The 14,313-nt window shown below is 42.5% G+C and overlaps 1 protein-coding gene across 2 annotated transcripts in view; it reads right to left on the bottom strand.

Annotated features, from left to right (window-relative positions):
- Positions 1–14,313, bottom strand: part of BMPR1A (bone morphogenetic protein receptor type 1A) — a 242,224-nt gene that overhangs the window by 104,410 nt on the left and 123,501 nt on the right. For both annotated transcript variants that reach the window (XM_033941864.1, XM_033941865.1), the window contains one exon: positions 5,948–6,171. In XM_033941864.1, coding sequence (XP_033797755.1) covers positions 5,948–6,014 — 67 coding nt within the window. In that variant the 5' untranslated portion in view covers positions 6,015–6,171. The remainder of the gene's footprint in view (positions 1–5,947; positions 6,172–14,313) is intronic.

Below are 14,313 nucleotides of genomic sequence, written 5' to 3'. Positions count from 1 at the left end.
GTTATTTGTGAACACTGAACGGTAGTCCTACATTCAGTCAGTATTCATCAATGTGGCTTTGGAGCAAATTAGATAGGTCTTTCTGTGCTGAGCAAGGTGAAGGAGAAGCTTCTTCTGCTTCTCATTCTCATTCTTTGTAAGACTTAAATTATAATGCTGCATTGTCGTTGACTACTGTCATTGATGATGCCGACTGCTTCAAATACTGGTAGTTTGTATCATCTCTCCAGTTTGCAGGATCTTTAACCAGAAATTGTTGAGCTTTTTCTTGTTTATTTGTGTCAAGAACACCAAAGATGACATAAGTTGCAAATTCTTTCTGAAGGACTGATGTGTCTGCATCAAACATATTGTCCGCAACAACCTCATATGAATCATGGTCTATGTATGGTCACAATTTTGCTGAAATCGTTTGTAACACCACATATAGTCCTCCCCTAAACAGTTGGGTAAAGATGCTTCCAAGCACCAGTTCCATCACATGATGGCACCAGGCGAGTCATGCTAACTTTTATCCTACTGATGATTCAATGAAGGTGCATGCACTATTCTTCAGGCCTGTATTACTACTCACAGTGGTATCAAACACTAGTCCTTGGATTCATAAGAACTTAAGAACTGCCATACTGGGACAGACTGAAGGTCCATCAAGCCTAGTATCCTATTTTCAATAGTGGCTAATCCAGGTCCCAAGTACCTAGCTAGACTCATCTCTGACGACTCCACTCATCCTATACTGTGAGACAGGCTTCGGCATGCTATTTGTCAGGTCAACAGCCAATTTTTGGAACTCCAAGTAACCTATTTTCTCTGTTGCCAGTGACAAGTACTGCAATTCTGTTGACCATTTCATCCTTCAGAGTGGTTGCCTCATCATGGTTCTTGCACCATGAATATTGGAGTGAGCTTCTTGACAATGTCATTTCATTTACATCATGGCCAAGTGCTTTTGTAAACAGCACCTATGACAAATGTTGCACCCCTCTCTTGCAAATTAAGAATATGATCCAAAGCTCAAGCAACATCAGGGTGTGCAAGAATGTTCATCCTTGGCTGTTTTGAGCGAGAACAAGGGATTCTGCTGACTTCAAAATCTGCATCTGAATTTGAACAACTGTCAAAGTCAACTTGAGCAATATTATTGGAATCAGATAATCCATTAGTCAGAGGGAGAGAAGTAGCAGTTGGCTGTGTATAATTACTGACAATGACATTTTCTGCCTCTACTTTGGATGTAAACTTGCTAAATTTATATTCTCCTTCTTTGCAAGTACAGTGTCAATGCCAGCCATGCTGAATGATGATTAGAAATTATCTATTTTCTTCCATTTTCATTTTGACTAATGCATCACTGGTAACAACATCAAAAAGATGGATGAAACATTCTCTGAAGGCTTCTTGATCCACCAGATCACATTTGTTGCATCTGTGCACGTTCTTTTTTAGCTTCTCATATTTATCATAAATCTTCACCATGCAAATCCCTCAGTCTATTTGCAGATGTAGTATTCTTGCATAATGCCAAATTTCCAAGATCTTGAACATGGCCAAATGAGCTGCTTCTTTTAAAGCAGCCTTTTTGTCAGTACATCAGTGAAGAACATCTCCTGTTGGTCAGAAGATATGAACTCGACAGTTCATCAGTACCCTTCCCTAGCAGCCATACTTCAGCACTGTTTCTAGTCTGACATTCTTACTTCTTAGTTTTTATCCTAAAATGTGACATCAACTCAATTTTCAACTGGTTATTTATCACTAAACTAACTTTCTGCTTTGCAGTAGTACTAGTTCTAAGTTGCTATTCAAATAACAATAAAACTGTTGTTAATAACAGAAGCTTGAAAGAGTAGCTTTTAGTATCTAACCAATATTAAGTAACAGTTTCTAACCACATTACCACACGGTTATGAACAGCCAACTGCATTATGAGGATATTGTAGAACCATGAAGGACTTCTAAATTTGTCCCATACTACTTCAAATTTTAACCATATCTTATCTAATGGAGGTAGAACATATTCAGACTTGTGGAGGCATGTTCTGATAAGGTTAAATTTTTACCATAGTCTTATGGACCACCCTAATGTGGGCGATGTCAACCATAGAGCCTGGTATGGACACTACCATAGTGCACTATCACTTTAAATCCTTGTGCCTCCCACCACACATGCACGGATGCTTTCCTACCCAATGCTCGAAAGCAGGACCAGCAACATAGTGTGAAAGCTAAAGAGCCAACTGAAGGGGAGGTGAAAGGGAAGCAAGAATATAAGACTGCTGCCCTTGGAGAACATCTTCTTCAAGTAAGTAACTTTGCTTTCTCTGAGGATAAGCAGGCATAATATTCTCACATATGGGACCCTTTAGTTGCCAGGCTCATCAGGTGATATTAACATCCTAGTCAAATCCCCCTGATTGTGGACTTAGCTCACACCCTCTCAACCGCTTCCTCTTCTCTCTTTTCAAAGCCAGCTACACTTCTACTCTCTTTGGTAAGGAACATGTCCTCATTCATCTCCTTTATCAAGTTTAAGAGATGATTTAATTAGTTGTATTAGTTGACCTTATATTTCTCATCTTATGCTGCACTAGCCTTAAGTCCTTTGTGTTGAGTGTTCCTCCTCAATATTTATTTGCTTTGTACAAGTACACTACTTTGCTGTTCTTAATGAAAGGTAATCAATAAAGTCAATAAATCTTTATTTAAAAATGTCTTTATAAAAAGAAGTGCACTGCCCTGCAAAAAACTGGAGAAAAATGGGACATTAACTGAATGAAAATTTTAAAAAATACTTAAAAACCACAAATAAATGAAAATACTAAGGTATACAGAAAAGAAAAAATGATAATATGAAAAGCAGAAAAAAAAAGCACTTGGTCTTAGTAAATGCAGTTATCCAGAAAAATTCTTCAATGCAGAGAACAAACCAGAGACATGCTACATTATTAGAGGTACAAGATTACTATCTTGTAAGCTCAACAGAGGACTAAGAATTTTCTAGAAAGCTGTGAAAATTATATTTCATGTCGGTGCAGTCAGGGTGGTGTTATGTGTGTGTTGGTGTATATGTGACTGAAGTGAAATGCACTCACATAATCCCACCATCCAATTATTCCTTAAGCCAAATTGAGGGAGGAAGGCAGTATATAGTGATTTCACAATAAAGTAAGCCAGAGAGGAATAGTTGAATCCTTGCTCATTGGAATATAGGGAGAAAGAAAGGAGACAGCATCTACCGGTACTCTTAACATTAATGTTATCTATCCTTGCACAATTCTTTCAGGACTTTAAACATTCATTTCCTCATTTTGAGTATAATGCACTACATTTACCAAAAGCTTTTACATTTAGTTCTACATAACTAACACACAGAGCTAACAGACAGAGAGCAGTTGTCAACTGTGGGACATTTTGCTGAGGCATACTATGAAATCGATAAGAAATTTTTTCTTTTGGATGTTTCCTGAGATTATAACTTTATTTGTGCGGTTTCTTCTGGCATCCCCATAATACATGCCAGATAGATTGGCAAAGCAATTGGCATAAGGGAGCTTTGTCTGGGATCATAGATGATTTCACACAGGTTCAGTATGTGTGCAATTTAAGAATGCAAGTACAAAGTGGGAAAATACCTGCCAATACTGATAAAATAAGCATGTCAAAATAGCCCAAAACAAGTGATATATAGAAATAAAACAAACACATAAAAGAAAGACACACTACTCTAACCAAATACGCAGATTCCCAAGACACTAAAAAACTAAACTATTCCAATTACTAAAAGAACTCACAGACACCAAACCGTACCTGGTCAATAACGACACCCCTCCATCCTTAGCCACCCTATACTTCAAAAACAAAATCACAATTGCCAGGACTACCTTCACTGGAACCCCTACTCACCTAGAAGAGATCACATTGCCCCCCCACAGAAAAAGAATGAGTTGCAGCAGACAGAACCTGGTCCCACTTCTCCACTATACAATGGTCAGACCTTAACACACTATAAAAAATATAGCCACGCAGCCTGTGACCTCAACCACTGCCCACCATACCTATTAAAAACCTCCAGTACTTTATTCTGCGCCCTCCTCTTACAATGGTTACAAACCTTGCTCACAGACGGCCTTTTCCCGCAAGACCTCAGCGAAATCATCTTCACTCCGATCCTAAAAGACCCCAAAGGAGCAACAGATCAACCATCCAACTACAGAACCATAGCCTCAATACCACTTCATGTCAAGCTAATGGAAGGCCTCGTAGCTAAACTCCTCATCAACTACCTAGAAAACCACAACTTACTCCACACTGCAGTCTGGTTTCAGAACCAATTACAGCACAGAGACACTACTGGGATGCTTCCTAGACACAGCTAGACAACACCTCAGCACAGGTAGAAAAATGCTGATTATACAACTAGATCTCACCGCAGCTTTTGACCTGTTAGACTATGACATCCTACTACAAATACTAGATTCAATAGGAATCACAGGTAAGGTACACACATGGTTTGAAGGATTCCTACAATCCAGGACTTACAGAGTAAAGTCAAACAAAGAAAAATCAGAACCACGGTCCAACCCCTGCAGCGTACCCCAAGGATCGCCTTTATCTCCCACACTCTTCAACCTCTACATTGCATCCCTCGGCACCTGCCTAGACAAATTAGGCCTAACCTCCTATAGCTATGCAGACAATATCACCATTCTCATTCCTTTTGATCAACCAGTGCCCTTTATGACAGACACACTACACAAAACACTAGAAACAGTAGCAACATGGATGAAAGAGCATAAACTGAAACTGAATCCTGACAAAACAAAATTCATCCTCCACGAAAATAACAAAACCCCAACAATAACAAACCTAGTAATAAACTCAATCACATACCCCATTCAACCCACTCTAAAACTTCTGGGAATGCTAATAGATAGAGGCTGTACCATGCAGCCACAAATCAACAAAACAATACAGAAATCATTCGCAATCATGAGAAACCTAAGGCAAGTTCGAAAATTCTTGGACAAAAAACAATTCCAGCTCTTGGTCCAGTCCTTAGTTCTGGGTCTTCTAGACTACTGCAACATCCTCTATCTCCCCTGCCCCGCAACCATGATAAAACAACTACAAACAGTACAAAACACAGCTCTGGCCTACCTCAATTCACACTGGCTTCCAATATAAGCAAAAATGCTATTCAAATTCTACTGTCTACTATTTAAAACCATAAACGGAGACTGCCCAGTCTACTTGAACAACCGACTAATCCAAACAACAACCAGACATAGGAGAACCCACACTCCATTCACGCACCCTCCAATCAAAAACGTCAAACAAAAAAAAATTTACGATGGCCTCCTGACTACTCAGGCAGCAAAACTAGACTACCAATTCTCCAATTTACTGATCACGACCCCAGACTACAAATCCTTCAGAAAAGAAAAATCCTGCTATTCAAGAAATCCTTAAAGACAAACTAACAAAGCAAGAATCATCTCAATCCCCAATAGCAACCCGCTCCACTCCATAACTTCTTATGTAATCTGCCTTGAACCACAAGGTAATGGCGGAATAGAAATCACTAATGTATTGTAATGTAATAAAAGGAAAAAAAAAAATCCTTTTTTATTGGGCTTAATGTGGTTTATGATTACCTTTCAAATGTAACCCCTTCTTCCTCAAATCAAATCATAAACTACATTAAGTTAGTCCAATAAAAGGTAATTTTTCCCCTTTGTGTTTTTGTTTCATTTCTACATATTACCTTGAAGAATAGACCAACACGGCCATCACACCATGTAACCCAAAAACAAGTAAAAATTATCTGACTGTGACCAGGCAAACTGAGATTTTGCAAGAGAAACACTTTCAAAAAGTGCATGAAAAAAAGCCAAGTTTTAAATATATATCAAATCAAAAAATAATAACAATAATAATATCAGCTTACCATGAACATGGAGAATGATGAGAAGGGAGGTACACAGTAATCTGAGGCAAATGTGAAATCCAGCCATGGTTCGCTTTTAGTTTGTGCACTGTTAAAAAAAGACCTGGTGCTGAACAAATGTTATCCTTAGCTTGAAATTGTGATGTTCAGAGAAAGCATAGGGTTTCAGATGGTCTTCAGGTAAATTACTCTTCAGCTTCTACTTCTGTTTAAGCACAACCACCCTAAAACATAAAATAAAAGTGTTGAAGAACAGTTGCCTGATCACCAATAAAACCAACAAAATTGGGGTGACAAAAACTACCCCACTATATACATGTTCAACAGGTTGGATACAACCGGCACTATGTAAAGATCATTTTTAAAGGCTCCTGCAGACTAACAATTATTGTAGAAGACAAACAGGTTCCATAATCAGACTGACACTTTAACACCATCTGGTTACAAATCTAGAAAAAACCCCAAAATGCAAGTATGTAAAAAGGAATAATCTCCTCTCTTCTGCCTGAAAATCAGCAGAACAGTATGCATGAAATGAAAACATATATTCTAGGTGTAGAAAACTTCCTGGCATCAAAACCTTAATACAAGCCGCTGGTCGGGGCTCAGGAGACAGTGGTGCTATTATAGTGGGCCTGGACCAGAAGAGAATTACAGCTGTTACAGACAGTATTGAGCTGCTGTTGTACTAGGCCTCAAGCTAGGAGGTGGTACTACTGCTGTTACTAAAGCAGGCCTGATCTGGGTGAAAATACTGTGGATGACCTAGGAGAAGCTGCAGTAACCCGGGGCTGTTACCTAAAAGCACTGAAGAAAGGCTCAGTTACAGGAAGAAGGGGCAGTATCTAGACCAGGGGTGCCCACACTTTATGGACTTGCGAGCTACTTTTATAATGACTAAGTCAAAATGATCTACTAACAATAAAATTTAAAAAAAACACAAAGCACACTGAAAGGCAGAGAAAATGTTAATTATTCATATTCCGGGTTTTTTCAAAGAGGTCACGGCAGATGACTCTATGCAATGTCACCTCAGTAACAAAATAAAAAAATAGACAAATACACCCCCTCCCTTTTTACTAAACCACAATAGTAGGTTTAGCACAGGGAGTTACGCTGAATGCCTCGTGCTGCTCTCAATGCTCATAGGCTCCCTGTGCTAAAAAACGCTATTGCGGTTTAGTAAAAGGGAGTCATAGTGCAAAATATAGACAGCAGATATAAATTCTCAAAACCGACACATTTTGATCACTAAATTGAAAATAAAATCATTTTTCCTACCTTTGCTGTTTGGTGATTTCATGAATCTCTGGTTGCACTTTCTTCTTCTGACTGTGCATCCAATCTTTCTTCCTTTCTTTCAGCCTCCTGTATGTTTCCTCTCCTCCAGACCTCATTCTCTCCCCCAACTTTTTCTTTCTGTCTCCCTGTTCCCCCTTCTTTCTGTCTCCCTGTCTGCCCCCTTTCTTTCTTTCTCCGTGCCCTCCCCCAAGCCACTCGGTTTGCTGCCACCGCCATCGGGGAACAGCCCCCAAGCCACTGCCGTCCCAAGCTTTCCCTGCAGAAGCATCGCGCTGACCAGCATTCCGCTCCCTGACGTCAATTCTGAGATAGGAGAGGAAGTTCCGGGCCAACAAGGCATTTCTCCTCATTCCATCCAGCCTGAGCCCCATCTCTCTCCTTGATCCAGCATTTCCCTTCTGTGTCTGTCAGAATAACCATTCCACCTATTTTCCAGCATCACCCTTCTTTGTGTCCATCTCACCTATATCCCTATCTCACCACTTTTTCAGAATCTTCATTTGTCTCTATCCTTGTCTTTACCCCATGTTCACCATTTGCCCTTTCAATGTCTTTATCTCCCCCCCCACACTTTTTCAGTATTACTTCTATGTCTCTATTTCACCTCCTCTTCATGTCCCCTCTGTATCTCTATCCTTATTCAGTAGGTCCTGCTTACTCTTTCTCTTCTTTGTGTCACTCACTATCTCCATTTTCAGCTTTCCCCCCTTTTCCTTTGTTAATGCACCCTGTAGCCAGAATCTTTCCACCCTCCCTCTACTCCGGCCCAGCCCAGTATGAAATATTTCCTTTTGTTTCCCTCCCCTCTCTCTTTCTCTCTCTCTTCTGCTCCCTCACCTACGAGTCCTGCATCTGGCCCTCTCCCTTCTACCTGCACCTGGCAAAACCCCCTGCTCCGCGGCTCTCTTAAGCAACTTGTCAGCAGCGGTGATCAAGACAAGCTGCCGACATCGAGGCCTTCCTTCTACGAGTCCTGCCTTTGTGGAAAAAGGAAGTTGAAACAAGCGGGACTCGCAGAGGGTAGGCCCCACGTCAGAAGGTTGTGTCGATCGCTGCTGCTGAGTTGCCGAAGAGAGCCGCGGAGCAGGGGGTGTGGCCGGAAGCAGGTAGAAGGGAGAGGGCTACTGGAAGAGGTAGAAGTTCTGGAGTATGACACCGACCCGGGCCAGGATGATTTCTTTTTCAGGCTGTTGCTGCTGCCGCCGCCGCACCACCACGCCCCCCACCCCACCGAAATGACAAAACAGCCTAATGCCCGGCGTCGGCGTCTTTGACGTCGGGGAGAGGAAGGCTGATAGGCCCGGTAAATCGGGACGGCAACACGAGTCTATCACAGAGCCCGGGATGGGCTCTGCGATCGACTCACGTTGCCTTCCTGAGCTACCGGTCGATCGCGATCGACGCGTTGGGCACCCCTGATCTAGACAGAGAAGAGAACTCACCCATTAAAAAGAAAAGGGAGCATGAAAAAAAATTCCCCAGTCAAAACAGAGCCAAAATGACAGAGAGAGAAAAAAAATCCCTTATAATTATTTTAAAGCACCCAATTTCTCAATCAGACTCAATGGAAGGAGGTTTTTTTTTGTTGTTTTTTTTACTGTCCACTAGAGCAGTTTCTCAACTTCTTCAAGTACCCTCCTCCATCTAACAAGTATTAACAGAGTACCCCTGCCCAAGCTTCGCCCCAGACTCGTCCAAGCTGTGCCCCAGACCCACCCCCCATAATAGTACTAAATGTAATGCAATTTCTTCCATCCATTTTTCAAATACACACAATCTTAATTCATAATGATCTAATCTAATCTAAACCTTAGGTTTGTATACCGCATCATCTCTACATTCATAAAGCTCGACACGGTTAACAAGAGTTAGGGTAGAAAGGAACTCCAGTGGAGGGAAGAGGCAAAATGAGGAGAAAAATTTAGAGGACTAGAATGACCAGAGAGGGAGGAGGAGTTACGTTTTCGAGAATAACCAGGTTTTCAGATGTTTACGGAAGAGTTGGAGGGAGCTCAGATTCCTAAGAGGGGAGGTAAGGTTGTTCCAGAGCTCAATGATTCTGAAAGGGAGGGAGGAGCTGAGTTTTCCTACAAGGGAAACGCCTTTTAGAGAGGGAAAGGAAAGTTTCAGTTTTGGGGTGGATCTGGTGGAATTGGAGTTAGAGGAGTTCCAAGCAAGAGGAATGAAGGGAGGGAGGTTGCCGTGTAGGATCTTGAAAGTGAGGCAGGCACATTTGAAGTGGACTCTGGAGATTATCGGAAGCCAGTGGAGCTTAGACAAAAGCGGTGAGACGTGGTCGAATTTGCTTTTTGCGAAGATAAGCTTAGCAGCAGTATTCTGAATCCGCTGGAGTCTTTGAAGGTTTTTCTTTGTTAGGCTTAGGTAGCCACAAGATTTAAAAAAAAAAACAACGCAAAGCACACTATACAGTATACACAGAGAAAAATGTTATTATCATTTATATTTGGGTTTTGTTTAAAATTTGCAATGTCACCTCAGTAACAACTATAGAAAAATAGACAAATATAGTGCAAAATATAGACAGCAGATATAAATTCTCAAAACTCACACATAATTCGATCACTAAATTGAAGATAATATCATTTTTCCTACCTTTGTTGTTTGGTGATTTCATGAGTTTCTGGTTGTCCTTCTTTCACTCCTCTCCAGCACCATGCCACATCTCTCCCTCTATGTCCAACACTCCTCCAATCTGCATACCCTTCAATCTGTCCCTCTCCACCACCATATCCAACATTTCTCCCTATCATCCTTCTATTCCCCAATTCATCTCTACCTCACTCCTCTCTCTCTCTCTCTCTCTCTCTCTCTCTCTCTCTCTCTCTCTCTCTCTCTCTCTCTCTCTCTCTCTCTCTCTCTCTCTCTCTATATATATATATATATATATATATATATATATATATATATATATATATACCAATTTTCCTTTCTCCCTTTCCCCATGTGCACCATCTGTTTCTCTCTCATTCATACACTCATGCCCATCAATTCTCCCTTTCTATGTCATCCCTCACTATGTCCCAAGTTAATGCCCCCTTCCTCCCTCCCTAGTTCATGCCCTCCCTTCCTTCTGTGTCCCACGTTCGTGCCTCCCTCCCTGTCTTTGCCACAAAATTGTGCCCCTCCCATGTCCCAACATGCTCCTCCCCCCCTCCTTTCTCTCTTTGTCCCAGATCATGTCCCCTCTCTCCCTTACTTGCTCGCTCCAGGGCCACACTCACTTCCTTCAGGGCCGTCCATCTGGGCTGCTCCTTCCCGCCTTCAGTGGCACTTGTTACAGGAACGAGGGAAGCAGCTCTTACACACACTGCACATTGCTGACCCTCAAGCCTTCCCTCTGACATCAGAGAGGCTTCCGTGTCAGCCGCCACAACCCTGCAGCAAATGCTGCTGAAGGCAGGAAGAAGCAGCCCACCAGGAAGAAGGTAACTGTGATCCCCTGCTGACCTGGAAGGCTTCCCTCCAATGTCAACTCTTACATCGGAGGGAAGACTTCTAAATCGGCTTCGGCGGAGGGGAGCGGGCAGGAAGGAGGGCATGGGATCCCCCAGAGGCCATTAAGGATGAAGGGGGGCGTACCCCCTACAAGTGACTCACAGGGTAAGGGTAATCGTACCGCATGTTGAGAACCTCTGCTCTAGAGAAAGTGGTTCCTACTTCTGTCACCTACCCCAGATGAAAATTTTGCAGCTCACCTCTCGTCCACTCTCAGAGACATCCATATTTCCCTTATATCATTGTTATTTTGTTCAGCTGCAAAATTTAGTGTTCAGAGTGTCACACGTGTGAATATTGTCTGTCAGGTGTTTCAAAAGAGAAGAAAGGTTGAGAACCACTGGTCTACAGTGATTTTGGCATTATCTAGTCCTGATTGCAACTAATACATATTTATACTAAGGGAACAGGATATGACAGCACAAGAACCACACGGCCTATCAGGTCTATCCAGTTCTCTTCATGCTGTAGTGCCACAGACCCCACTTCATCTCTGAATTTTCCTTCACTTCTACCTCTGTTACTATTTTGGCTCTGCCACGTCTCCTGGGAGGCTGCACCCTACTATGCGTCTGCTGGGAGGCTGCACCCTACTATGTCCATAACTCTTTCTGGGGAGGGGTAGGAGGGAGGGCACGTTCCTCTTTTACTCCTGAATATTAAACCATAACCTCTTTTTTCACAAAATAAATGCCTGATTCTTGTGCATATTTTTTTCCCTTTGAGGGAAAGGGATGCATGGATTGGTATTATGCAAATGACCAACAATTATAAACAGTTTGGATTTGTAAGGTTGCATTATATTTTGGATATCCAAAAACAAAAAGGAAGTGTAAAATTTGGACTTGGAGGATGAGATGTACGGCGTCAGCACCTATGAGACAAACATGGTTATTTTTGTTGCATAGAAGTTTTGGACTCCTATTAGATTACAAAAATTAGATAGTTCATCTTATTCTATTATCCTTTGATACTTAACTTCTGGAAATCTATTTGGGGACATATTAATTTGAGTTTAGAAACCGTAATTCTATTATCTTATGACACAGTTAACTGTGGGACATTATTATCTCCTAAGCCACCAATAGACAGGCATAAAAACAGACTGTTAGGAATTATGACTGGGATAGCCATCCAAATGGTCACAAAAAATTGGAAAAACTTTGATCGCTTGAATTTTAGTTTTTGGTGGCACTCATTATTTCTTTGTTATAGGTTGGAAAAAATGATTAATGATCAAAAGGGTAATACTAAGGTATTTCAACTAACATGGGGTCCGTTGACTGATTTTATTAATAATAATTAATTCATTAATTCACTTCTGATTATAACTTACACATCCAAGGGATGGGTGGGAGGGTTAGGATTTGATTTTTACAGAGATTAATGTAGGAAAGGTTATTGAAGGAACCTATATATTTATGTTTTTCTTGATTAGTCATTTGGGTGGGTGGAAGGGAGTAAAAATGATTGTTCATGTATTTCTGAATGATGAATGTGCTTTTTCTAACAAAATTATATGTACAATCAGAAAATAATATTAAAAATTGAACAAAGGCCAGTTCAGGGCAGACTTGCACGGTCTGTGTCTGTATAGGGCCGTTTGGTGGAGGATGGGCTGGGAAGGGCTTCAAATGGCTGGGAAGGTGTAGATGGGCTGGAGTAGGTTTTAACAGATATTTTGGCAGTTGGAACCCAAGCATAATACCGGGTAGAACTTTGGATTCTTACCCAGAAATAGCTAAGAAGAAAAATGTTTTTTAAAAAAATTTAAATTGAATCAGGTTGGGCAGACTGGATGGACCATTCGGGACTTTATCTGATGTCATCTACTATGTTACTATGTTACAATTGTTTATTACACTTTGATAGTTTGGAAAATCAATAAAGATTTTTTTTTTAAAAAGGGGAAGTGTAAAAATTGCTGATCGACAACCTCAAAAGGGTAATACTTAATGAATAACAATGAAATGGCACTCAAATACAACTCACAAAAAACTCACAGTAACTGGTGTGTCACCAACAGCTGGGTGGTGTGTTACTGTGAGCATTTGAGTGCCACTTCACTATCATTCATTATGCATTATATTTTGGCCTTGCTCTGTTTGCCTGGTTCCCTAAACCCTGAAGCTGGATGCTATGAAATTATCATATATCCCATTGTTCTGTAATATATACAGTAGAGGTCTGCACGGGAACGTGGATCCCGCGGGTTCCCCCCCTGGCCCACGGGACTCCCACGAGGATGCCCCCTGGCCCACGGGACTCCCACGGGGAGGCCCCGCTGACCCACGGGACTCCCACGGGGATGAAAACAGCCTACCTAAATTCTGGCGATGCAGGTGTGCAGCTTACAAGTCCGGCGTCGCGGCAGGAAATAGCCATGCTGAGCAGTGAGCTCAGCACGTACACAGATGAAAGCCTTGCTTGCTGATTGGTCCGGCGGCCCCGCCCCGCCGTGCCGCCGGACCAATCAGCAAGCAAGGCTTTCATCTGTGTACGTGCTGAGCTCACTGCTCAGCATGGCTATTTCCCGCCGCGACGCCGGACTTGTAAGCTGCACGCCTGAAAAAGAAATCATCCTGGCCGGGGTCGGTGTCATGCTCCGGAGATCTACAGCCTTCCTATCTCCCTCTCCCTTCTACCTGCTTCCGGCCACATCCCCTGCTCCGCGGCTCTCTTCGGCAACTCAGCAGCAGCGATCGACACAAGCTTCTGACGTCGGGGCCTACCCTCTGCGAGTCCCACTTGTTTCAACTTCCTTTTTCCACAAAGGCGGGACTCGTAGAGGGAAGGCCTCGATGTCGGCAGCTTGTCTTGATCACCACTGCTGACGAGTTGCTGAAGAGAGCCGCGGAGCAGGGGGGTGTTGCCAGATGCAGGACTCGTGGGTGAGGGAGGAGAAGAGAGAGAGAAAGAGAGAGGGGAGGGAAACAAAAGGAAATATTTCATACTGGGCTGGGCCGGAGTGGAGGGAGGGTGGAAAGATTCTAGCTACAGGGTGCAGTAACAAAGGAAAAGGGGGGGGAAGCTGAAAATGGAGATAGTGACACAAAGAAGAGAAAGGGTAAGCAGGACCTACTGAATAAGGATAAAGATACAGAGGGGACGTGAAGAGGAGGTGAAATAGAGACATAGAAGTAATGCTGAAAAAGTGGGGGGGGGAGATAAAGACATTGAAAGGGCAAATGGTGAACATGGGGTAAAGACAAGGACAGAGACAAATGAAGATTCTGAAAAAGTGGTGAGATAGGGATATAGGTGAGATGGACACAAAGAAGGGTGATGCTGGAAAATAGGTGGAATGGTAATTCTGACAAACACAGAAGGGAAATGCTGGATCAAGGAGAGATGGGGCTCAGGCTGGATGGAAAGAGGAGAAATGCCTTGTTGGCCCAGAACTTCCTCTCCTACGTCAGAATTGATGTCAGGGAGCGGAATGCTGGTCAGCGCGACGCTTCTGCAGGGAAAGCTTGGGACAGCGGTGGCTTGGGGGCTATTCCCCGATGGCGATGGCAGCAAACCAAGTGGCTTGGGGGAGGGCACGG

The sequence above is a fragment of the Geotrypetes seraphini genome, chromosome 4 (genome assembly GCF_902459505.1).
Source record: "Geotrypetes seraphini chromosome 4, aGeoSer1.1, whole genome shotgun sequence".
NCBI classification, from domain to species: Eukaryota; Metazoa; Chordata; class Amphibia; order Gymnophiona; family Dermophiidae; genus Geotrypetes; species Geotrypetes seraphini.
This window is presented reverse-complemented; position numbering and strand designations above follow the sequence as displayed.